General features: G+C 45.5%; 2 protein-coding genes across 25 annotated transcripts in view; both read right to left on the bottom strand.

The window, feature by feature from the left end:
* LOC127009077 (uncharacterized abhydrolase domain-containing protein DDB_G0269086-like) overlaps positions 1–6,207 on the bottom strand; it is a 96,734-nt gene extending 90,527 nt beyond the window's left edge. Inside the window, exons 1-2 of one of the 4 annotated variants that reach the window (XM_050881840.1) lie at positions 5,811–6,195; positions 1,663–1,692 (exon numbers count right to left, since the gene is read on the bottom strand). In XM_050881840.1, coding sequence (XP_050737797.1) covers positions 1,663–1,692; positions 5,811–5,936 — 156 coding nt within the window. In that variant the 5' untranslated portion in view covers positions 5,937–6,195. Of the gene's footprint in view, positions 1–1,662; positions 1,693–5,810 lie in introns of all 4 variants that reach the window. The other 3 variants (XM_050881842.1, XM_050881841.1, XM_050881844.1) reach the window with 3 other exon arrangements.
* Positions 6,208–7,690: 1,483 nt separating this feature from the next.
* LOC127009076 (GRAM domain-containing protein 4-like) overlaps positions 7,691–26,602 on the bottom strand; it is a 43,740-nt gene continuing 24,828 nt past the window's right edge. For 15 of the 21 annotated variants that reach the window (XM_050881794.1, XM_050881796.1, XM_050881797.1 and 12 more), the window contains 10 exons: positions 25,854–25,941; positions 24,697–24,901; positions 23,227–23,466; positions 21,989–22,275; positions 19,317–19,527; positions 17,755–17,961; positions 16,965–17,138; positions 16,379–16,625; positions 15,376–15,463; positions 13,010–14,540 (listed from right to left, as the gene is read on the bottom strand). In XM_050881794.1, the coding sequence (XP_050737751.1) occupies positions 13,702–14,540; positions 15,376–15,463; positions 16,379–16,625; positions 16,965–17,138; positions 17,755–17,961; positions 19,317–19,527; positions 21,989–22,275; positions 23,227–23,466; positions 24,697–24,901; positions 25,854–25,941 (2,586 nt within the window). In that variant the 3' untranslated portion in view covers positions 13,010–13,701. Of the gene's footprint in view, positions 9,770–11,170; positions 11,313–13,009; positions 14,541–15,375; positions 15,464–16,378; positions 16,626–16,964; positions 17,139–17,754; positions 17,962–19,316; positions 19,528–21,988; positions 22,276–23,226; positions 23,467–24,696; positions 24,902–25,853; positions 25,942–26,602 lie in introns of those variants that run through there. The other 6 variants (XR_007761571.1, XR_007761572.1, XM_050881810.1 and 3 more) reach the window with 6 other exon arrangements.

Below are 26,602 nucleotides of genomic sequence, written 5' to 3'. Positions count from 1 at the left end.
GTCATATTTTTATTGTTTCCGCGTTTCTTAACATTCTACTTCGTTAATCCATTTCTTTATCAACGTGTGTGGTAAACCAACAAGCAGTATGACTCAACATGTCAAGTTAGTTGTTCTTTGCTTGCTAGATATCCACCTATAAGGGTGCGTCCTGAGCAACAACACAAGGACGAGGGCATGACGTAGGAACTGTTACCGGGCTGCGGGTTTTGCCCATTTAGTGTCTCGAAGGGCCATTGGATGAGCCGGGTGTCGAGAAATGGTCACGAACTAGTACTTGTCCATATGAAAAAAAGTATCGAGTATATTTGCTGTCGTAAAGTGAAAAAAAAAATCCAGAATACTTGCAAGCATCAGGAAACATGGTACTTTTTATCTCGCTGACAAAAGTTTCTGTAATAAAGTTGATATATCTAGTACTAGGGCCTGAAAAATAACTGTACTTGTAAGTAAGGTAAAGACTAAGGTACAATATCACGATGCAGATTCACGACATATACTAGTACTAACACGAAGACTAAGGACCATAGTCTTATATGTATCGGTCTCCCATTACGACTGTTTGCTAAGTCCACAGAGAAGTTGGCCTAGTTTTCATGGGTGGGTTTTTTTTCGTTCAGATGTCATGTAAAACAATCGCTGGGATCTCAAAACAGTCCATGAAAATGCCAGCAACTTCCACGAGAGGCTTTTCAAACAGGCGAACTGAAGTGCCGATACGTTTAAAAATACGGGCTTGAGGATAGAAGCTTAGTGTTATACGGACTCGCAAAACAGAGAGCAGTACTTATATCAGGACACGGAAAGGACTTTACGTGTAACTATAAGACAGATGCATGAAAACAAGATAGCACAGAGAACACGGCAGGCACTAGCTAACATGGAGACTAGGGAGAGGAACATGACTCTACATAGCATTCAGGTGGATGAAGTTCACCCTCAAGATAGAGAACAAAACGAATACTCTATAGGCCACGAAAAAGACCGCAGCTGTGACTAGGATACGAAGCAGCGAAGGTTAGAGACTCGGGAACGAGAGTCTACTACAGTGACACTAGACAGCAAGACACACAGCACGAGATACCTCAAAAGCATGGTTGAGGTAATATAGATAATACGTAAACTTGAGAAAACATGACTAACACACTAGGCCTGTCACAAAGACCCACACAACAGGAGATACCACTAGAGCATGACGAAGAATTTAGGCAACGAAACTAACATACTAAGAAAGACACGCGTCGGGCCCAAACAACACAAGGTCCCACAAGAACACGATAGAGATAATAGATGTTGCAGTAAGACACTAGGGAAGGCACAAGTCGGGTCCAGACAACACAGTAGATCATATGTTGCATTTTGCTTGGACTAGACAACGACTAACACACTAGGGAAGGAAGACAACGGGCCCAAACTACACACGGTAGCAACACGACTGAGGTAATAGGTGTTGTGTAAACTAAACAAGACACTATGGAAGGAACACACTATAGAAGTAATAGATGTTGCTTGGACTAGGCAGCGACTAACACACTAGGGAAGGCACACAACGGGCCCAAACTACACACGGTAACAACACGATAGAGGTAAAAGCTCTTGCGTGTACTAGGCAACAAGACTGACTCACGAGGCAAAGCACTCGTCGCACCAAACCACACTAACCGGAGGCATGTAGCCGTAGGCGTGGGGGTCCTGCAGGGAGACAAGAACATAATTAATCCGTGTTATAACAAATGGTAGACTGATAGAGACATGACCAAATTGATAACACTGGGTTTTTTTCATTATTTTATGCCTTCTTTTCTTAAGTAAGTGTTTTTTTTCACTTTGTTTCCTCCTAACTTTCCTTCCCAATCCTTTTTCCTTCCTGCCTTTTTTAATAATTGACACGGGACAGATCAAGACCTCTAATGAGTCATTTCACTCTCCTTCCTGCCTTCCTTCCTGCATTCATTCAGTAATTCATTCATTCATTCATTCATGCATTTCCTTCTCTCCTTTTCTTTCTTCCTTCATTTCCTTCTTCCTTTTTTCTTTTCCTTGTTTCCTTTCTATTTTCCTTTCCTCATTATTTCCTTCTTTCCTTCCATTCCGGCTTCCTTTTCATTTCGCTTCCCTCCGTCCTGCTTCCCCTCTTCCCATCCTCCCTTCTGCCTCCCTTTTTTTGTATCTCCTTTCCTTCAAGAACAGCAGACAGGTAGACAAACAGACAGAGAGATAGACAGACAGACAGAGGGACATAATCTAGCTCTCAAATACACACACACACACACACACACACACACACACACACACACACAGAGAGAGAGAGAGAGAGAGAGAGAGAGAGAGAGAGAAAATTACATAGATTTACATAGAAAATCAGACCACACAGACCCCATGGTCCAGACTAGGTGGTCTGTCCTTAAACCTAAGTGATTCTACATTAATCAGATGGCTCCAAAACGTTGCATTTCAACTCTAGTTAATATTAAGTTGAAGGAAGTGACGGTCGAGCTTGTTTTTGAAGGAGTCAATCGTGCTACACTGGACCACTGACGGTGGGAGCTTATTCCATTCTCGTACTACAACGTTGGTGAAGAAAAATTTGGTGCAGTCTGAATTTACTTGTCTACAGTTGAGTTTTACGCCATTGTTCCTCGTACGCAAAGTGTCATCGATCATAAACAATGTTGATCTGTCTACATTCGTGAAACCAGAGAGAGAGAGAGAGAGAGAGAGAGAGAGAGAGAGAGAGATGGCTGGTCCAAGTTATATATAGTGTGAGCCGAAGCAGGAGCAGTGAGCATGGCAGTGGAATAGAGGGAAGGGAGCGTGGACGTGAAGGCTGAAGGGAAGGCTTGCATGTAGTTGATAATGCAGGTAAAAACAACAGGTAGGAAGGTAGTGATGGATGGTAGTAACAGTAATGGATAGTAGTAATGGTCCATGTATGTTACGTATCATACTAATTAGGAAATAAGTTGTAGGGTAGCTGATTGGAGGCTCGATACTTTCTTTAACCATAAAATACCCTAGAAAAAGCTCAAGAGGTAGTATAAATAATAAAAGGGGAGGAAAGGAAATTACAGAGAAAGGAAAAAGAGTGGAAACAAGGGAGGAGATGAAAGAAAAGAAGGGAAGAAGAAAGAAAATGAGGGACGGAGGGAGGAAGGAAAGGAAGGAAGGAAGGAATGAAGGTAGTCAGTGTTAGTGAGGGCAAGTTGAGAGAGTTAGAAGGACAGAGAATAGGAGGCCTGTTAATAAGGTAATCACAGAATGGAAGGCTTGAATGTGGGATATAATGCAGGTAAACACAACAAGTACGAAGGTAGACTTAAGATTTTATAGCTTAGTGACGACGGACTCGAAGATAAAAAGTCTGTTAATAAGGAGATAATCACTGAATGGAAGGCTTGAATGTGGGATATAATGCAGGTAAACACAACAAGTACGAAGGTAGACTTAAGATTTTATGGCTTAGTGAGGACGGATTCGAATATAAAAAGCCTGTTAATAAGGAGATAATCACTGAATGGAAGGCTTGAATGTGGGATATAATGCAGGTAAACACAACAAGTACGAAGGTAGACTTAAGATTTTATGGCTTAGTGAGGACGGATTCAAAGATAAGAAGCCTGTTCATAAGAAGGTGATCACTGAAGGGAAGATTTGAACGTAAAGGTTAATAGAGGGGTGACAGCAGGATAAACAATGGGCAGGAGGGTTAAGGTAAGCTTTAGTATGTTCTGGGACTTGTGCGATTACTATGTTATTCCTATTTCGATTAGATTTTGTTTTTACCGTGCTCTCTCTCTCTCTCTCTCTCTCTCTCTCTCTCTCTCTCTCTCTCTCTCTCTCTCTCTCTCTCTCTCTCTCTCTCTCTCCACCCTGACCCTGTGAATTAACTCGTTTTCCTTCTATGAAATAAAGTAGTAGCATTCTTTAATTACATTACTGTCTACGTCACTGGGCTGAAGGATGATTGGGAGTTTGTTCCTTCGACGACTAAAGTAACACTATTTTGTACGTTAGTGTAGGTAAGTGTACTTGATAATACACTCATATATGCATACAGCTTGTCCTCTAGTGTGTGTGGGTGTGGGTGGGTGAGTGTTTGGATGTGTCAGTGCGTGAGGGTGTGCGGATAACCTCTCTTTACATCGATGATTTCCGTGTTAGACCAGCGTGGAGTCTTCTAGTTCAGTCTCCGCAAGAGCTGCCTCCCCTTATTTGGGTCTGGTTTGAGAGAGCAGGAGAGGAAAGGAGAGGAGAGGAGAATGACACGGGACAGAAGCGTTAAGGATGTGTCTGCGTGCGTGTGTGTGTGTGTCCAGGGGTGTAGGTATGTATGTACGGGATTAGACGAGCAGAAAAAACATGTCAAAGGGGAGTGAGGGCAGTGAGGCGTGGCTGTGTAGGGGTCGTGTTGAAAGGGAAGGTTTGGTAATGTGTGAAGGACGGCGATGACAAGGTTGGAAATAGAGTCGAGGGTTGCAAAGGGATGTGACAAAAAGACATAAACAAGTTACTGAAATGAAATCTAACCTAAGGGAAAAAGAACACGAATAACAAGGCATAGGGGAAGGTTCGGTAATGCATGAAGGCGATGACAAGGTTGTGTATCGGGTCGAGGGACGCAAAGTTAAGTGACGAGAAGGAATAGACAAGTTACTGAAAAGAAATCTAACCTATGGGAAAAACGACACGAATGAGGGCAGTAATATACAAGGGAAGGTTCGGTAATGCTTGAAGGCGATGACAAGGTTGCGTATAGAGCTGAGGGATTCAAAGGCTAATAGGAAGTGGTAGGTAGAGATTCAAAGGAAATCCAAAGGGGAAAATAAGTTAGATGAAAGTAGAAAAAATGGAGGGGAAGTTGAACAGTTATAGAGGAAAGGACAAAAGACATCAGATTTGCCACGTAGAAGAGAGTGAAATGAAAAGTAAAAAAGAATCAGGTGGGCATATTAAGAGTCCAAAGGCGATGATGATATTAAATATAGAGTGAATATCTCGATGGGCTTATGGATAGAGAGATCGAAGGGAAGAAAATAAGTGGACCAGTCAGATATCTAAGACATTAAAAGCTACGTAGAACAAAGCGAAATGGGAAGAAAAAGAATCAGGTGGGCGTAAATACTTGACAGAAGATAATACAAAAAATAGAGTGAAAATATCCAAGGTGAGATTGTAAAAGTGTCTATGTAGGTTGGCGAGTGTTGCAACGACGACGGTGGCGCCATCAGCTTCCATCTTGCCTTCCCCTCCTGCTCCTCCTCCTCCTCCTCCTCCTCCTTCCCTCCCTTCCCCCTCGTCTTGGCCTGTGTTTTTGGGTAGCCGGGAGCAACGTGGTATGCATGGCCGCCAACGTGTGCTGCTAATGAACTCTGCTTTTCTATCACTGTGCCATACTCGTGCTGGTGTGGGAAGTAAAAGGACAATACCTTAACCTTCCCCTCCACACACTTACGAGGGTTGGGTTTGTGCCGTGTTGAGGTCGTAGAGTTTGTAAGTGGATGTGTTTAGTTTGTGGTTTAAACCCTCGACACCCGTGTTTTGCATCATTGGTAAATGGATGATAATAATAATGGTAATCGTATTGGTATGAATTGTCTTGCGTCCACACACGAGGGCCAAGGTGCAAGGCTGGTCACTCGCCTAATTGTGGCACCGCTCTACCCAAGTGTGGCAGCCTTGCTTATAACGTGGTCAGTACAGGGACGCCAACAGGGTGAAGGAACAATACAAGGTCCTGTTCTCACACATACAAACACACAAACACACACTTGAACGCTGGAGTCTTGCAGGTCACCTCCACGTCTACCTACTTGCATGTAGCCGCCGTAGGGGGGCCGCCCGTAGGAGATGGGTCCCGGCGAGCTGAAGGTCGGTCCAGACATCTGCGACATTTTCCGCCCGATGTACGCATCGTCATAACTCGGTCCTCGCATCATGGTGCCTCAGGTGCTAGCGACACTGTGTGGACTGACAACACCTCGCGGCCCCGCTCCTATCGCCCACTGCCCGCCTGTGTGCCCGCCAGCCCTCCACACTCACCACGCGGCTATTTTCGGCGCCCCTGCCCGCCCGGCGTCACTTCCTTCACCCTCCTGAAATAGCTACCTGCCTGCCCGCACTCCGGCCTGGCCTCTAGTTCGCTCACGCCGCCAGCCACGCCCAGCGCCCAATCACAACTCATATTTTGTTGTTCAGGGACGCCGGTGAAGGGAGACCGAGTGCGGAGGACCGAGGGGAGCGGGGAAGCTTGTGTGACCTCCCCCAGCCACCCCAACACCCGTCTGCCACTGCCCCGCGCCCAATCACAATTCATATTTTGTTGTTCAGGGCCGCCGATGAGGGGAGACAGAGTGGGGGGAGGACTGAGGAGAGCGGGGGATCTTATGTGATCCCCCTCAACCCTTACCACCAACGGTCTGCCCCGCTCCCAGTCACAACTCATATTTTGCTTAGGGACTCCGGTGATTAGAGAGAGTGCGTGCATGGGAGAGAGGGAGGGAGAGCTGAGGTGAGCGGGGAAGTTCGCCCTACCGTTAAACCCCCACTACCACCACTGCCTCCCCCCGAACAATCACAACTCATATTTTGTTGTTCAGGGCCGCCGGTGAGAGGAAGGGGGCGGGTTAGGGTAGGGAGGGGAACGTTCCCAGCCCCCATTACCATCAGCATCATCACCTTCCGCTCGCTGCTTCCCCGTCGCTGCCAGTCTCTGTCACTCATATTTTCTTGTTCAAGGACTGCGGGAAGGGCGGGCGGGGACGAGGACCCCACCACCACCACCACCACCCGCCCCGTCGCTGGCCTTCCTACCGTCACTCGCCCGTAGCATCGCCCAAAGATTCAGTGGTACCTTAATATTGAACCACTATATTGAACCACGATATAAGTTATAACTTAAAAGTAGTTGCCCAGAGCTAGCTACCCTTGAGGCAGATCACTGGTAGGACAAACCGCATCATATGGTTCTGTGATCCCACAAAGCTGGGTTTACGTTTCAAGAGAGTGAGTGACTTAAGTGACAGGGAAGACCACTCGTCCCCTGTCAGCCCCTCGCCTCAAGGCTGCATCTGCAAACACGTCACGGGACTAATTGTTTATCTTATCAGGAACGACGAAACAGCCAAGGGTGTTGCACAACGCGTGGAGACTTACGTCACTGATGCCGCTTCCGGGATGGTGGTGCTGGTGGTGGTGGTGTCTGTATATAGAGTCTTAGATTTCCTCGACATGCCTCAAGAAAGGGACATAGAACGAATAGTTCCTTAGTCGTACTGATACGATCAAGGAAACAGACCAACGGCAAAGCAGAATTAATGAATGTTCACCACACGCTGCTCTGCAAGGAACACGGCTGCCACAAAACAGGCGTCATCAAGTTACAGCTGTGTCTTGATACGCCTCTCCTCATGAGTCCAAGTCGTAGGAAGAAAGAAATACTGCAGAAGGAAAGTTGCTCCGGAGCTAACTAGTGAAGAAGAAAAAAATATTGGTTAACTCTTTCTTGTGGATAGCTCAGTTTTAAAGGCTATATATAATATAATCTAACATTTAAGTGATATACTCGCAGTCTCATCTAGTGATATATAGGTAGACAGATAGATAGATATTTAGACAGATAGATAGATGGATAATTCACGAAGTTTTCAGTCCAAAGCTACCAGTATTTGTCTCTGGGTACATACAGTCTTGCTTGCTGATAAATAGTTTATTTTTCAAGGCCATATAATGCTCTCTTATAAAATAGATAATATAGACTATTCCTCTCGTGGTCTATATACATACTCAGCTAAAATATATGGATAGTTTGAGTCTCCCAAACCATCGCTACTTATCTTTGGGTGAATATATAAATGCGTATGTTTTAGGTATAGGCTACACATTAATATTAGACAGCACCGCCCACACCCACGCCCACGCCCACGCCAGGCACACCCGTCCCTAGGGTCACCGCAGCGGCCCCAGCCTTTCCCTCTTTGTGCTTGTCGTGGTTGTGGGAACGATCTATTAAACCAGTCTTCTTGCTGACAGACAGACAGGCTCGGGGGCCCGTATTCTCAGACGCTATCGGCTCCCAAATCAACTGTTTCCCAAGGCCACGAAGGAGATTAATCGAGTTCTCATGAGTGAATTTTTACGTCATTGGACATCTGAATACTCTCTCCTGTAGATTTGTCTCAGATACACACACACACACACACACACACACACACACACACACACAAACACACACACATACACACACACGTTTGATCTAGCAAGGGCTGTCACAGAGGCGGCGTCGAGCTCGTCACAGTATAACAATGGCACTTAGTTCGTTTGCCTTGCCTCTCCTTCCTCCTCGCGGGTTTGGTTTGCTGAATAACCGTCTTCCTCACCTTCTCTCCTATTCGCCCTTCTTTCCTCTCTCTACACTCCTTATTCCCCTTCTCCACCCATCTTTCCTTACTCTTTATTCCTTATCTTCCTTCCTCTGTGTCTGTGTGTGTGTGTGTGTGTGTGTGTGTGTGTGTGCAGTTATCTATGGCTGTGTTTGTATCCGTTCTCTTTTTTTGTTTTGTTTTGTTTTTCTTGTTGTTGTTTTCTATGTACGTGTCCAATTCTATTTATTATGTTTTCTTCATCTACTTTAAAAAGGATGACTATATATATCTATGGCGCTGTATTTCTCCTTGGCTTTTGGGGCTTCTTCTTCTTCTTCTTCTTCTTCTTCTTCTTCCTCGTCTTTTTCGTCTCGTCTTTATGATTCTCGTCGTCGGAGGCCTTTCTTTCGTGACCTTATATTCGTTTCATCTATACAAACTTTTCTTCATCTATTAATAACATCTACAACTCTATATTACCTTCTTGGCACTGTATTTGTAACTGGGTTCTCTGGTCTGACTTTTTGGTTCTCGTTCTCGGAGTCCTCTCGATTGTGTCCTTATATTCCTCCATCTATACAGACTTCCCGTCCTCTATGCAACACATGTACAACTCTATATTATCTCCTTGGCACTGTATTTGTAATTGAATTCCTTGGTTTGACTTTTTGGCTCTCGTTCTCGGAGACCTCTCGATTGTGTCCTTATATTCCTTCATCTACACAGACTTCCCGTCCTCTATGCAACACATGTACAACTCTATATTACCTTCTTGGCACTGTATTTGTAATTGAATTCTTTGGTTTGACTTTTTGGTTCTCGTTCTCGGAGGCCTTTCGTTCGTGTCCTTATATTCGTTTCTTCTATACAACCTTCCCTTTCTCTATGCAGCACATCTACAACTCTATATTACCTTCTTGGCACTGACTTCTTTGGTTCGACTTTTTGGTTCTTGTTCTCAACGTTCTTTACTTCCTTGATTATAAGCTCCTCGATGCCCTGTTCGTGTCGCCTTGAAACTATCAGTCATCTATTCAAGCACATCTGCGTCTACCTCTGTTTTGGCACTTTATTTTTCTTTCTCTTCTTTGGCGTTCTCCTGATCTTTGTCCTTGGCCTTTTCCAGTTCCTTGCGAGACTGATTTTCACGTCTTGGGATTCCTTGAGCTTCTGTTCCCCTAATCTATTCTAACACATCCAAAACTACAACTATTATTGGCACTTTATTTGTCCTTGGCCTCTTTTGCGTCCTTCACCTCCTTTTCCTTAGCGTCCTTGGGTTCTTTGGGCTCCTTGGGCTTCTCGACGGGATGCGGGGCGTCACACCTGGAGGAGCCCGCCCGTCGGCAGCCCTCCAGCACCCCGTCAAACACGTCGTCTCGGTTGAGGATGGCGGCGAAGAAGTAGCTCTGCGGGAGACGCGAGGAAGTTAACTGGGGGTGACCTGGAGAGGCTTATATGATGTTCAATGAGGCTGGTAAAGATGAGTTAGGTGGGCAGGCGAAACTGGAGGCTGAACTAAGACATGATTTATATAGATGAAATGAGGCTGGGGGTGTGGGACTTAACTAGTGATGACGTGAAGAGCCTGAGTGAAGGTTAGGTGGAGCTGGTGAGGGTGGTTTAGGTAGGCAGGCGAAACTGGAGGCTGGGTTAAGATATAAGTTAGATAGACGAAGCTTTGCCCTCGTGGGACTTAACTAGGGAGGACCTGAAGAGCCTGAGTGAAGGTTAGGTGGAGCTGGTGAGGGTGGTTTAGTTAGGCAGGCGAAACTGGAGGCTGGGTTAAAATATAAGTTAAATAGACGAAGCTTTGCCCTCGTGGGACTTAACTAGGGAGGACCTGAAGAGCCTGAGTGAAGGTTAGGTGGAGCTGGTGAGGGTGGGTTAGGTAGGCAGGCGAAACTCGAGGCTGGGTTAAGATACAAGTTAAATAGACGAAGCTTTGCCCTCGCGGGACATAACTGGGGAGGATCTGAAGAGCCTGGGTGAGGGTTAGGTGGAGCTGGTGAGGGTGGGTTAGGTAGGCAGGCGAAACTCGAGGCTGGGTTAAGATACAAGTTAAGTCGATGAAGTTTTGCCCTCGTGGGACTTACTGTGGATAACCTGAAGAGCCTGGGTGAGAGTTAGAAGGAGCTGGTGAGGTGAATTTTAGGAGCTGGTAAGGGTGGGCTGGATAGACGAATTGGGAGGCTGAGTTAGGATATTTTTGTAGATGAAGTGAGGTTGGACGCAAGGGACTTAACTGGGGATAACATGAAGAGCCTGGGTGATGTGGAGAGAGAAGGAAGGAAGGAAGGAAGAAAGAAGAGATAGATGAACGGATGAAAGAAAGGATCGGTGCATGAATGAATGGACAGACGATAGGAAAGATGGAGGGGAGAAACGATGAGAGGAAAGTTTGGGTGAGTCTGAAGGTTATGGGAAGGTTACATAAAGACTAGCCTAAACGGAGTGAAGCTGGGCTGGGTTAAGAAGGCTTGGAATGAACTGGGTGAGTGTGATTAAGCTGGGAAGATCACACAGTAATTATCTAGGGTGACATTTGAGATATACTGATAACCCGATTACCTATTACCACCATCACCACCACCACTACCACCATCACCATCACCACTACCACCAAGACCACCACTCACCATGACTTCCGATCTCACCACCACCACCCCACTAACCCCCCCCCCCATAACCACCATCCCACTCACCGCCCCCCCATAACCACCGTCCCACTCACCCCCTCCACCACGACCATCACCACTACCCCACCCTCTACCACTACCAGAACCACTACTCCCTCCCCCCCTCCGTACCTTGCGATCCACGGACACCTCGATAGCCATTCCTCCGCCGGGGATCCACGGGTAACTGTTGGCCTTCTCCACCCGCGCCTCCTTCAGCGGGAGTCTCAGGTTCTTGGCCGAGTGACTCTTGCTCCGCTCAAAGCACAGGAAGCTGCCGAGACACGACCATGGAAAAGGAGGGAGGCAAACCCGAGTCTCGAGTTCACTACATAAGCTTTAAATGTCAAGGGTAAAGTTACTGTTTAAAATGACATAAGGCAGTTTTGTTTCTGTAATTGTAGTAGATTTGAATGAGGGAATATGTATGTATAATCATGGATGTAAACTTTTACTCAACACTGTAAAGGGAAATCCGGTATGGAAACTAAGATAAAATGAAAGGAAATTTATCACAGCATAACTTATCGAGTAAATACTGTTGATGGAATACTTTTATGTAATGGACAAGTATTACATCTGAATAGGGGGCTATGTATGTAAACTCTTACTAAACAATATAAAGCTAAATCCAATATGAAAACTAAGATGAAATTAAAGTAAGTTTACCACAACATAATTTATGGAGTAAATACTGTTGAAGGAATACTTTTTTGTAATCGACAAGTATTAGATCTGAATAAGATAATATGTATGTAAACTCATATATATATATATATATATATATATAGATATATATATATATATATATATATATATATATATATATATATATCTATATATATAGATATAAACTAAAACTAATTCCAATATAGAAACTAATGTATCAAAATAACTTAGCCAATAAATACTTTTGTTGTACTTGATAATAAATAATAGTGTCAAGTGTACATCTAGGTAAACACTATACAATAAATAAGTTGAAAATATTATCCAGCAGTAAAGACATGTTAGGTAGCACTTAGATACGTAAGATAAAGGCGTCATGCAAATTAAGAAAACCCAGTGAAAACAAATACAAACTAATGTTATATAGGAACGACAATCCGTAACAAGGTGAAGTTTGCCTGATAATGTTGTGTGTCGTATTACTCTTTTGAGATTATGAATAAGACTGAAAGGGGGGGGAGAGAGAGAGAGAGAGAGAGAGAGAGAGAGAGAGAGAGAGAGAGAGAGAGAGAGAGAGAGAGAGAGAGAGAGAGAGAGAGAGAGAGAGAGAGAGAGAGAGAGAGAGCAGTACACAAACAGTCTGTATATTTGAGGTTTTCCAGAGTATTGACATTTTCTGAAGCAATTTCCAGGTGATAGGTAACGACTTGGTAGAGGAAGACTTACCCAGACACAAACTAAGGGATATAACGAGGTACATATCTGTTAGGGTATTATGGTCCATATTATGGTCTCTTGTTCATTAAAAACCATGGCGTAGGGGGGAGACATACCGCAGCAGTACCGGCCTCGGGTGACATACCGTCCATTAGCGAGGTGAGGGGCGTGGGGGCGGCGGCCAGGCACGACAGACCGCGTGTCGCTCAACACACAAAGGCAGTGCCGGTTCTAGTCTTGTTAAGGCCCTAAGCCCCTGTATACTCTGTTCACCTAATGTACCCTCCCCCGGGCATGTCGCTGTACGTGACACAGTGACAAGCAGTGTTGCTTAGCGCCGCTGCTGCAGCTCCAATAGCGAAAAATTCAATATCAAATTCATCCACTATTTTCAAACCATGAATGTTTGGCGTCCCACTAAGGGCTGCAAACGGGTGTTGGTTACACGGGTAGTCTACCTAGAACCGGCGCTGCGAAAACATCCACTTTCTGCGACAGAGTGATACCATTCAGTAAGTAACAACACGCCTGCGATACTCAGGCCAAGGACCTTAAAAAAATGGTGTTGAAAAATCATATACTGTATCGAGTTCGTATTTTATTTCCATGTTGTGAGGACGACACAGCCGGGGTTGAGAACACGTGGAGAACAACGTCATGTAACCTGTTCACGTCACAACACTGTCACGATGCACGACTCGGGGGACACAGAGGGGGGCAGGATGGCTCGCGGCGGGGGGGAGTGTCCTGGTGACGCCATTAGTCTTGATATGCTAGAGGGAACGGCGAACGTCTATATCACATGATAGCAACGACGAACACTGATTGCAGAAGGGGAGTACGAGGGCAGAGACCGATTGTTTTCGTATCTGTTGTTTATTGTCCTAAGTTACCCGTTCAGTATTATGTTGTGTGATATTAGTTGTATTGTTATAGAGTTAGTTAAAACCATCGGGACAGTACAACTTGGAGGTGGAGCGAGTGTTTTCATAGGGACGAGGAGGAGACACTACACACAGACTTGAGTTAGTCAGTTAGCTTCACAACAACCAACGTGCAACAGGCGAGTGGCCATAGGAAGGATGGGCAGAAATATCACGGTCAAGGAAATGCTGAGCTGAACATCGTCTGTTTTTGCTTGTAGGTCTGTTAAACGTTCATTATCTTATCCCCTTGTAAAATCAACATCACCGTCATCATTCTGTCCTCAAGTCATCAGCCACGAGCAAGACACAGAAGTCATCACTGTACTGCCGAAGCAAGTCCCACCCGGTCCCTCACACGGCATAGAAGACGCGATCATTCAGCTTATCGATGACGGTTTTGTGTTTGGAGTCGTCACTGCTCAGGGACTTAAGCATGTTGAGGCACGACTTCTTGGGTTTCGTCTTCTCGACACTCTCTTGCTGCTCGCCCGACGCCCCTTCTGCCTTGTGCTTCTTGATCTCAGGGGCCGAACACGATAAGAAGCTTGTCCCTTCATCCCCAGAAGACTCCGGTTGAAGCTCGCACTGCTCGCTCAGAGAATGCAGTAGTACTCCCTTCGCGTTGGACAGAGAACTGGGCTGTTTCTCCTTGGCCTCACCCAGGGACTTCCACGTTTGATGGGACAACTCTCTTCTTCTGGAGTGCTTGGGGCTGCCCTTCACTTCGCACGTCGGGAAGAGAAGCTTGGAGGGGATGATCGGTTCTTGCTCGTCTACATCCTCAAGCATCTTCTGCAACGCCAGAAAATCATCGTCTTTCTCCTCCTTCGCCTCCTTCCCCTTGCTTGACTTGTTGATGTTGAGGAAGCTGAAACCGGAGGAGGTGGATGCTGTCTCCGTGTATGTCCTAGTGAAGGCGCTCTTTTTGGCTCCCTCCAGCGGGTGTTTGGAGCAGAAGGAAGCCGAGGTCCTCACCTTCTGGCCGCCCTTGGTTCTGTGCGTCACTGAGAGTTTGCCGGGCGGTGGCGAGGCTGCAAGTTTGTTAGTGGGCATTGTTAGTTTGCTAGATGGGATCGAAGGTTTCTCCTGCTTGCCTAACCTGTTGGTGAGGTAGAGGCGGCCGTTCTTAAAGGCGGAGGTAAGGGAGCGATCCCGGTTGACGAGCGTGCAGCGTCGGCCACTTTGCCAGCCTGCAACGAGAGGGAGAATGGGAATATAAAAGGGAGATAAAAGGGAATGTATTACTAAGGACATTATTGGGTAAACTAAAAGTAAAGACAGTCTGACTAATACACGATAGAGTGGACAAAGATATAAGAGGGAAGCTTTTAATGGTGATGATAATGATAATAATAATAGTGATTCGTATCTTATAATTCGGCAGCGGTTATTATATTTTTTTTTCTCCTCCCATTCCGTGTGGTCATATTCTTTCCCTCCCCCTGCCTGTGGTCATATTCTTTCCTCCTCCCATTGCCTGTGGTCATATTCTTTCCCTCCCCCTGCCTGTGGTCATATTCTTTCCTCTGCGACACTGTGCTCCTCGAATTTCATTAAGCTTATTAATATGCAACCAGTGCCGGCGTGGCCCAAGGAGACTCTTCCGGCGCGTGAGGAGGAAGACGAGAAAATTATTTAATCTCAGTCTTGTGGCTGGAGGAGGAAACCTGGGAGTGAGCGGCATCCTAATGAGGAAACTGCATTGGGCGCGAGGCAGGATACGTAAATAAACAGGACTGAGACAAAGAGTTACGATATTTCACGCGCATCAAGAGTCTGTGATTCAGCTTAGTGCGACAGGGAAAAAAAGGTATTGGGCGCGAGGTAAGACAACACAACTGAGACGAAGAGTTACGATATTTTTCTTGCACCAAGGGTCTGAAAGTGAACTAAATGCGATAGTTTGAAAGAATATGACCACAAGCAAGTCTGTCTAATGTTATATACAATAGCTTCAAGTAATACACGATAGGTAGAGTGGACTAAGGTAATGAGGTGAGGTGAGGCGTGGGTTGGTACACGCACCTGGTAGCGGGGTCTCCGTGGGCGGCAGGTTGAACAGCTCCAAGAAAGAACTCAGGTCGGGGGACGAATTGCCGTTGTCGGTGCGGTTCTGAAAGTCAAATGCAGCGTTAGACTTTGGTCCCTGTGAGTGTGTGCAGCGACGAGGGTGTTTCTGGTACCTCGCTGGTCTTAGAGTTTTTTTTATAGTGAAGGATGGGAAGTGAGCAAGAGGGAATGTTCTCAGTTCAGTTCTGGAAGTAAAATCGTATCGTTAGTTTTTTGCCCGTATTTCTAAACGTATCGGGGCCTCAGTTCGTCTATTTGAAGAGCCTCTCGTAAAAGTTGCTGTATTTTCATGGACTTTTGTGAGCCCAGGGAAAGTCTTACGCAACTTCTGAACCCTGAGCGGCAAAATCACCCATGAAAACCCGGTTATTCTTCTACGTGGCCTTGGGAAGTAGTCGTAATGGGAGCCTAATACGTTTAAGAATACAGACCTATGATCCAACACTTGTTACCATGCGAAGCGATTGTTTCTCTGCTTATATTTGGACTTCAAGATGCATTTTGTTGATGGTAAAAATATGAGTGCAATTTACGCAAGCTGTCAAGGTGGTTTAGTGGATTTCTTTCACTTATGAGCAATCCTAAGGCGAAACAAATTGGATCACTCCTTCTCCCTCTTTTTCTCTCTCTAGACTCCACCTTTCTCTACCATCCGCCTCAGTACTTGCTTCCTCTCCCTCCCACTTAAGGTACATTTACTCAGGTTTCCCTTCTGATACCCACCTCAATAAACACGGTCTCTCCTTCTCATTTTTCTCTCCCTAGACTCCACCTCTCCCTTCCGTTCACCTCAGTACTCGCTTCCTTGCCCTCCCACTTTAGGTACATATACTCTTCCTTCCGCTCTACATCCCACCCTCCCCTCTCGTCCACTGCCGCTTCCTTTCCTTTCCTTCCCTTTCCTACAGCCAATATTACCCTCCTAACCACCTCTTTCATTCCCTCCCCCAGAGCCCACCTTCTCGGCGCGCCTCTCCAGGTCAGCATCGGTAGGCAGCGTGTCCCAGAGCCTCGAGGTGGTGTCGTACTTGAGTCTGATCCTCGGGTAGCGGAAGAAGATGAAGTCCAGCACGAAGAACTTGAGCCCAAGGTAGATCCCCGTGAGCGTGAAGAGCTGGGCGGCGGGGAGCAGCACCGAGGCCACCAGGAGCACGCACAGGAACAGATAGAGGCGCTGTGTGGCCTCGTGCTCCCATAGACATAGACTGAGGGGGAAGAGAAGAGAGTGAGGTATGCACGGCGGAGGTTTAGAAATGCTTGCTGGCCTCTTGCTTCCATTAATAAGGACTGAAGGATGGGTGGTGTGTGTGGGGGGGAGGGGAGGAGAGAGAGAGAGAGAGAGAGAGAGAGAGAGAGAGAGAGAGAGAGAGAGAGAGAGAGAGAGAGAGAGAGAGAGAGAGAGAGAGAGAGAGAGAGAGAGAGAGAAAAGGGGTGGTGGGAAGGTTAAAACTCACTGAAACAAACAAACACACACACACACACACACACACACACACACACACACACACACACACACACACACACACTAACACACACACACTTACTTTTTGACCTTCTCGGCAGCGTTGGACACGGCGCCCAGCTGGTTCTGGACGCGCCTCGCCACCTGCAGCACCAGCGCGAACTTGTCTCCGAGCCCCGCCTCCCCTGCCGCCACGTCCACGGACTCGCCGCCCTCCCGTCGCCGCAGCCGCCGTAAGAAGATCTGCGTCCATCCCCTGTCAGGCCACGGAGAGGATTAAGAAGGGGACACTGAATAGAATGTAAGGTCCTTTTCATAGCACTCAAACGGTGACTCCTTTCATGCTAATATAAGTCAGTTTCCTCTCACCTCTTTGTCTGACAGGCACATGAAGGGGACACTGAATAGAATGTAAGGTCCTTTTCATAGCACTTAAACGGTAACTCCTTCTATGTTAATATAGAACTTGTTCCTCTCAGCCCTTTATCAAACAGGCAAATGAAGGAGGTTTTTTTTTTATCAACAACAAGGGGCAAAGAAAAAAAAGCCCTCTAGACGCAGCTCTAAACGAAAGAAACAATAACGAGAGGCCAGAACAGACGTCAGTTCAGGGTGGAGAGGTGTCTTGATGCTCTCCCATCGCTAGAATATATTGTGAAACGAACGAAACTCTATTCTTCCCTACTATTTTCACACCTAGAGCGACAACTATTTTCTTGTTACCGTAAGTTCAGAGATAACAGCGGAAGGGGTGAGTGAAAGAGTGGAGATGCTGATCAACTCTTGCATTAGGTAGATGAATATCCTTAAAATGGACTTGAGTAGAGAGCTAATGGCTATTCCTTTCTCCTTAATGAAGGTCGCCTTCTCACCTCTTCTTCAGGTAGTTGAAGGAGAGCTTGAGGATGGCGAGGAGCAGGATGAGGGTAAGCAGCCAGCCGAAGAGAACGCTGTACAGGTAGACGAGCAGGGCGAGGAGAGTGGCCGAGGGCGACTCCCAATGCAGCAGCGACGTCACCACCGCTGAGAGCTCCGTCAGCAGCCGCACACACCCGAACCGCAGAATGTTCTCCTTCAGCCTGGGGAGGGAAAACGGTTCTTCAGCGGCACGGCGTGGTGAGTACCGGGCAGACTTTGAGGTTACGGTACTAGCCTATTCGGAAACCAACTCCCTGCGATATATTACTGGTTTTCAAGTGGTGTTATTCATTTAGAACGAATTTTATTATATATTCTTTGGAAGTGAGTTTTCAAATCAAATGTAAGCTAGCTTGAAACTACACAGAAATGATGATAATAATAATAATAATAATAATAATAATAATAATAATAATAATAATAATAATAGTGGAAAATATTATGAGCCAAAAAGAAAAAAATATATATCGTATTAAAAACCTAAGATAAAATTTGGTCCTGGCTGCAGCAAAGTGGTGGGTTGGTTTTCTGAGTAACAATCACTGTTTCTTCTTTCTTTACCTAAAGATTACTGTTTTCTCTCTTTTCTCTGTTTTCTAATTTATTTCCAGGTTTTGTCCGCCGTTACAGTGTTGATGCGATGTGTTAATGCTACATCTATTTCTGCTGCCTCTCCTTGCAACTGTTGCCTATCTGTATATCGCTTTGTTAACCCGGATGAGGATTTCCTACAAGAATACATCACCAAGCTACTGGAGTGGAACAAAAAGTGGCTGCTCCAATTTAGTGAAGAAAAATGTGAGGTCATGTATCTTGGGAGGGGAAATCCAGCATACCAATACCATATGGGAAACACTCCACTACCCACTACAGAGGCAGAGGAAGACCTGGGAGCATATGTAACTAAGCTACCAGTGAAGGCGAAATCCGTGCCAATCGCAGCTACTGGTTTAAGTGTCTTCTTTCTTCAATTAGTTTGGGCACATCACTCGAACACTACACAAGATTCTCATATCGTGCCGTCATGTGATCCACGTTAAGATTACATCGCGATGAATATTGATGTTACAGGAATAGCCTCACGCGTGCTGCCTCAGCCTGTTTGTGGCGTCAAATATAAATCGTTCAGATGAGGGAACCGCAAATAGCAAACAGATAAGCAGATGTCTATCTCTGTATTATTCTTTGTGATCGCGATATTTTGTTTTAGTTTTGCGCACGACTGACAGGCCCAAATTTTATGGTACTGCAGCAATGTTAGAATCATGACATAATAATTATATATGCCAAAAATAACCCCCGTTCACACACACACACACACACACACACACACACACACACACACACACACACACACACACACACACACACACACACACACACACACACACACACACACACACACACACACACACACACACACACACGTTCCCTCCCTCTTTCCCTTATCAGGTACCCAAACAGCCATGCTCTATCCTTCCCTCCCTCCTTCCCTTCCTCCTTCCCATTCACTCACTTCTTAACAGTCAGCGGGTCGCCTTCAGGGTCTCCGTCAGGCTGCTCCTCTTCTGCCACCTCGGAGAAGTCTCGTAGTAGCTCCCCTATGGCCGTCACCACCCTCACCTCCAGCCTCCGCCACCACGGGTCCTTGGCGCTCATTGTGGCCCCCGATATCTGTGTCCCCAGGCTGTGCTCCATGTCCGCCCCGCCGGTGTCACTTACATTCCCTAGCGAGGAAGAGAAGGGGAGGTGGAGCAGTGGTGGTGGTAGTGGTGGTGGTGGTGGTGGTGGTCACTATATCACCATTTATAACCATTCCCTCTCTCTTATTAGTTCTCCTCCTCGTCTTCACACCATCATCCATCACAACCCTTCACTATAGTTGTCATTATATTGCTCAGTATTTCTCTCTGTCTTGGTACCTTGTTTGCTGACCTGCCTCACATCACCTTTTTTTCACTATCATCTCGATCACTATCTCTGAATATGGCCAAGTAAATCCATCACTATATTCCTGTAAACATCACTATACTGCTGAGGTTCTCAATCTTTTTTTCAGTGATGGCACCCTGAACTTATATAAACCCTTTTGTGGCACCCCTTTTTCACCCCCCCCCCCTCCTCACTTGAATTAACTTTTTATGCACAAGTGTACCTGTTTAAATTACTTTAATTAATGAATTTAAATTATTATCCATACTCAAACCAAAATTAACATACGGTACAGTACGTGCCCAAACAGAACTCATCAGTCGAATTGGATTAACTTCAAGAGTTATAATTGATGATCTTGTGGCACCCCTATGCACTGTCCGTGGCACCCCACGGTGCCGCGGCACATAGTTTGAGAACCTCTGCTAAACTGTCTACCTAAGTAACTTTCAAGCATTCCCTATTTCACTATCATCAAAGTCACCATTCATACTTTATCAACTATCATCTCACTCACTATCTCTAAATATGGCCCAGTAAATCCGTCACTATATTCCTGCAAGCACCACCATACTAGTAAATCCGTCACTATATTTCTGCAAGCATCACAATACTCTTGAATCCGTCACTATATTCCTGAAAGCATCACCATACTAGTAAATCCGTCACTATATTTCTGCAAGCATCACAATACTCTTGAATCCGTCACTATATTCCTGAAAGCATCACCATACTAGTAAATCCGTCACTATATTTCTGCAAGCATCACAATACTCTTGAATCCGTCACTATATTCCTGAAAGCATCACCATACTAGTAAATCCGTCACTATATTTCTGCAAGCATCACAATACTCTTGAATCCGTCACTATATTCCTGAAAGCATCACCATACTAGTAAATCCGTCACTATATTCCTGAAAGCATCACCATACTAGTAAATCCGTCACTATATTCCTGAAAGCATCACCGTACTAGTAAATCCGTCACTATATTCCTGAAAGCATCACCATACTAGTAAATCCGTCACTTTATTTCTGCAAGCATCACCATACTAGTAAATTCGTCACTATATTCCTGAAAGCATCACCATACTAGTAAATCCGTCACTATATTCCTGAAAGCATCACCATACTAGTAAATCCGTCACTTTATTTCTGCAAGCATCACCATACTAGTAAATCCGTCACTATATTCCTGCAAGCATCACCATACTAGTAAATCCGTCACTATATTCCTGCAAGCATCACCATACTAGTAAATTCGTCACTATATTCCTGCAAGCATCACCATACTAGTAAATCCGTCACTATATTCCTGAAAGCATCACCATACTAGTAAATCCGTCACTATATTCCTGAAAGCATCACCATACTAGTAAATCCGTCACTATATTCCTGAAAGCATCACCATACTAGTAAATCCGTCACTTTATTTCTGCAAGCATCACCATACTAGTAAATCCGTCACTATATTCCTGCAAGCATCACCATACTAGTAAATCCGTCACTTTATTTCTGCAAGCATCACCATACTAGTAAATCCGTCACTATATTCCTGCAAACATCACCATACTAGTAAATCCGTCACTATATTCCTGCAAGCATCACCATACTAGTAAATCCGTCACTTTATTTCTGCAAGCATCACCATACTAGTAAATCCGTCACTTTATTTCTGCAAGCATCACCATACTAGTAAATCCGTCACTATATTCCTGAAAGCATCACCATACTAGTAAATCCGTCACTTTATTTCTGCAAGCATCACCATACTAGTAAATCCGTCACTATATTCCTGCAAGCATCACCATACTAGTAATCCGTCACTTTATTTCTGCAAGCATCACCATACTAGTAAATCCGTCACTTTATTTCTGCAAGCATCACCATACTAGTAAATCCGTCACTTTATTTCTGCAAGCATCACCATACTAGTAAATCCGTCACTTTATTTCTGCAAGCATCACCATACTAGTAAATCCGTCACTTTATTTCTGCAAGCATCACCATACTAGTAAATCCGTCACTATATTCCTGCAAACATCACCATACTAGTAAATCCGTCACTTTATTTCTGCAAGCATCACCATACTAGTAAATCCGTCACTATATTCCTGCAAACATCACCATACACTCTACCTCAGTAACTTTCAAGCTTCATCTGTCTCACTGTCAAAGTCACCATTCACCATTTTTCGTTCTATCGTTATCTAACTGTCACTATCCGGCTGTCACGCTATCCTGCCCTGCCTCACCTCTCTCACCATCATCAGAGTCACTGTCTCGGTCTCTCCTTGGGTCGTCGTCTAGCCACAAGCTGGAGGCGGCGGAGGCGGCGGCGGCGGTGGCGGTAGTAGGCGTGGGCGGGGTGGTGATGGTAGTGGTGGTGGTGGTGGAGGTGGTGGTGGCCACGCTGGAGCCGCCCGTCGCGCCCAAAGTTGAGCTAGCGCTGTTCAGGGACGCTAAGAACTCAGACTGATCCAGGGACTTGCTCTTCTCCAAGCCACGGCGCTTCCAGGCGAACCTACCACGCGAGGGGCTTCTGGAAGGGGCAGGAGCAGAGGGTTAAGCGAGGGGCAGGATCAGAGGGTTAGCATGTAAATTTTGTGATAGGGGTGACCGTGCTGAGTGTAAATATTATAGTTCAGGGTTTTAAGTGTCGCTTCCATGCAAACCTACCGTGCAAAGGGCTTCTGTAAGGGGCAGGATCAGAGGGTCAAGTGAGCCTGTGTAGGGTGAAAATATAACTGTGTAGGGCAGAGATGTGGCCTTATGGGGCGGGGATGTGGCTGCGGTGGTGAAGGGAAAGGATGGGGGTTATATCACGCATATACATACACAAAAAAAACATGTAAACTTATTCAAATACCTCCATCTTTTTTTGATGTGGGGAGGGGGCTTTCCAAGTGCTGCCTTTTCTTGCTGCAATCTCTTAAACCATTGAAATAACCTAAAACTCTCAGCCACTAATGCATGCACGCGGGTGCGAGGGACAGCAGGAAACAGGTGGCGGGGACAGGCATAGGCGGAGAGGAAGGGATGAGAGAGAGAGGTGTGAAGTGTAGTCTTGTCATAACCGCGGGATGGTGAGGAGAGGGAGTCTGGGAAGTGCAAGGGAAGGGAGGCGTAGGGAAGAATACTCAGCTAAGTGCTGATGATGTGTCCTGAGCGTGTGATAAGGGTGAGGGAGGAGCGTCGTGTTGGGTACATCTGAGGGAGGAAGATATTAAATGCTGCGTAGTCTGGAGCGAGGATGGCATTGTGAGGAGAATGGGCTTACCTAAACCTATGTTTCGTTCTGAGTCTTTCGTAAACGCGTAATTCTCTGCATGAAGTAACACTACGTGGTGATATGAGAAACGCGATGTGTATTTATGAGTCAGTCTCGTCCAGAAGCAGAGAAGCACACAACAGAGGGCAGCAGACAGACAAGCAGAGAACAGACGAGCAGGCAAACGGACGGAGACAGGCGGAGAGAGGTGGAGACACTAACTCAACAACATCAAATGGTGAACTCGACTTGGGATTGGCTGCTTCTCCTCCGTACTTTACGCTCTGGCCGGGCGGGTGGTCGAAGGGGGACCTGGGGCTGGCCTTCTCGTCCACCTGTAGCCGGAGTCTGTCGGCCGCCTGATTCTGGCTCTGAGGCGGCGGCCCGGGACAGCTGTCCTCCACCTCGAACGACTGAGTCTTGTGCATCTGGTTAATTCTCTTTCGTATCCGCTGCGGCAGGCTGTTAGTGTAGGGGTTAGTGGGGGGTTATAGGTTGGTCAGAGGAAGGATTACCCTGGCACGTGGATGGGGTTTATCAGGCTTCTCCTGACTGGCTGGATTCCTCTCGCGCGCCCATGGACGTAGTCTGTCTCTCACACATTATCGTGCTGCGAATTTTCACAATATGCGCCTCGAGTCAACACAAGCTAGATTGTCATGTCTGGCACCAGTAGCTCAGCAGTGATTGTAAAACTAACATACCTTAGTCAAAATTCGGTAAAGCAAAAGAATAAGGAAATGCTAAAGAATATATTTGAAATAAGAGCTCTGAAATGTTTATACCTTTTTTTACATGCCATTGTCATTGGCAAGAGTCATTAAAACAGCACTAAAACAAATCATTTCATCCTATGAAGAGGTCTTCTGAGCACGACAGCATAACCAGATTATAAATAATTTGAATGTAAATTAAAATTTGAATAATTCATAGGAATATGTTTCCGCCTCCCTCAGAGCGCCTGGCCGTGGGCGCGCTGGCCACGCTTAACAAGCAAACACTTTTTCTCTTCGGCTTTATCATTCTTTATCCTTCATATGGCTTCCTTAATTTCTGCTCAATCTGCTACTCATCAAGAACTAACTGTGATACTTGCAGGGTCAGGTGTAGTGCATAGGAGCGAGAAGGAATTAGTGGCTCTGAGGGGAAGAAGAGCTCAGTGATACGAAGAATGATCAGTGCGTTCATTTATCGCCCTGCTAACATGTGATCCAGACGGTGGTGTAGAATTATGCTGTAATAGGAGCGAATACATCAGGGGTGTTTGGTTTGTGCATGAAGGGTACAGTTGAGTTATGTAAACATGGATGTTGAGTCCGTAGAGTTTATCATATAGAAATAATATAGCAACATGTAGCAGGAAAACACAGGTGAGTGACAGACAACCTCCATGAGAACGAGAGAGGAATCCAGTCATTGAGGAAAGCCCTGAGAAACGCCGCCACTAGGAACCCTTCGTTAGAACAGACTATAGAAGAGGTTAGTAGCGTTTTAAGGAGTTATTTTGGGTGGTGGCATAAACGTATACATTACCTTGCATATCTCCTTAAGGCCATAGAAGTTATCTTATCGAGAGAAATATAAACTTGCTCCTTCTAAACCTCCATCCCTTCTTTCCTTTCCCTGCCTCAAGTCACTAGAGGTTTAACGTAAGATGTAAATTAAGATCAGACCAACACATGCATACTCTACCTCGGCGACTTATCTCCAGCAGGCAGACTCTTCTCCCTGGTGTGTCTCTCCCTATCCCTCGCCTCCCTCTCGCCCTTCTCCTTCTCCTTGGCCTCCTTCTCCTGCAGCCGCTCCATCAGTATCCTGCTTTTCTCCCTCTCCCTCTCAAGCTGCTGCCGAAGTTGTTCCGCGGCGCTCGCTTCCCTCAACGCCTTGGCCTCCTCGGCTACGGGAGAGAGAGAGAGAGAGAGAGAGAGAGAGAGAGAGAGAGAGAGAGAGAGAGAGAGAGAGAGAGAGAGAGAGAGAGAGAGAGAGAGAGAGATTACTATGTTATAATACACTGCTTAGAGATAGATAAATAGATAGAAAGATAAAACTATCGTATTGGAAGGTACATATGTGTGTGTGTGTGTGTGTGTGTGTGTGTGTGTGTGTGTGTGTGTGTGTGTGTGTGTGTGTGTGTGTGTGTGTGTGTGTGTGTTCGTGTGTGTGTTCTACTAATGGCTCGGTTATCATGGGTAATGGAAGAGAAAGAGAAGCAAATGGCTGACGGGGAAGAAGAAGAGGAGGAGGAGGAGGAGGAGGAGGGACTGTAAGATAATTATGAAGAGGAGAAAGGAAGGAACGGAAGATAAAAATAGAATAAGAGAGAGAGAGAGAGAGAGAGAGAGAGAAGAGGAAGGAGGACACAACAGATGCAGGAACAGGAAGTTGGTAAAGAATGATAATGACGTTGATAATAACCGGAAGAAGAAGAAGAAGAAGAAGAAGAAGAAGAAGAAGGAGAAGAAGAAGAAGCAGAACGAGAAAACAAGAACAAGAATAAGAACAAGAACAAGAGCAAGAAGAACGAGAAGTAGAAGAAAAGAAGAACAAGAAATACAAGGACAAGAAAAAAATATGAAAAAACAAGTTGAACAAAAAGAACAAAAAGAAGACTAAGTAGAAGAAGAAGAGAAGAACAAGAACAAGAGAACAAGAACAAAAAAGAACAAATAAAACGAAGAACAAAAAGAAAAAGGAGAATTAGAACATGAAGAACAGGATCAAGAACAAGAGAACAATAACAAGAAGAACAAGAAGAAGGGAAATATGATAATGAAGAGCAACCAAGAAACAACTAGAACACGAAGAAGAACAAGAAGAGCAAAACCTAAGATCCCAAACAGATGCCTCACCCAAGTGTTGGTTCTCCAGCATGACAGCCACCAGCTGTTCCTGCAGGGCCGACAGCTGTGCCTCCGTCGTCTGCTGGTCCGCATCGCCCTGAACAGAAAAAAAACAGACATCCAGGTATAAGACACACGAAGACATGATATCAAGATTAGTTACGGAGAAAGAAGAAGTTAAAAGATACAACCGCTTCGCCCTGGAGAGAGACAGAAAGACATCCGGGTATAAGACACACGAAGACATGACACCAAGAGAAGTTACGGAAGAAGAAGTTAAAAGATACAACCGCTTCGCCCTGGAGAGAGACAGAAAGACATCCGGGTATAAGACACACGAAGATATGACACCAAGAGAAGTTACGGAAGAAGAAGTTAAAAGATACAACCGCTTCGTCCTGGAGAGAGACAGAAAGACATCCGGGTATAAGACACACGAAGACATGACACCAAGAGAAGTTACGGAAGAAGAAGTTAAAAGATACAACCGCTTCGTCCTGGAGAGAGACAGAAAGACATCCGGGTATAAGACACACGAAGATATGACACCAAGAAAAGTTACGGAAGAAGAAGCAATTAAAGAATACAAACGCTTCGCCCTGGACAGAAAAACAGATGTCCAGGTACAAGACACACGAAGAACCATAGATAGATAGGAAAATAGATGCCCGGGTACATAAACACGCAAAAATGGCCCAAAGAGAATTTAAAGAAAACAAAAACACATCTAGGTATATATAAGACACACGAAGACATGG

This window comes from Eriocheir sinensis, chromosome 39, assembly GCF_024679095.1.
Source record: "Eriocheir sinensis breed Jianghai 21 chromosome 39, ASM2467909v1, whole genome shotgun sequence".
Lineage (NCBI taxonomy): Eukaryota > Metazoa > Arthropoda > Malacostraca > Decapoda > Varunidae > Eriocheir > Eriocheir sinensis.
Note: the sequence above shows the minus strand (reverse complement) of the source record. Positions and strands in the feature narration are given on the sequence as shown.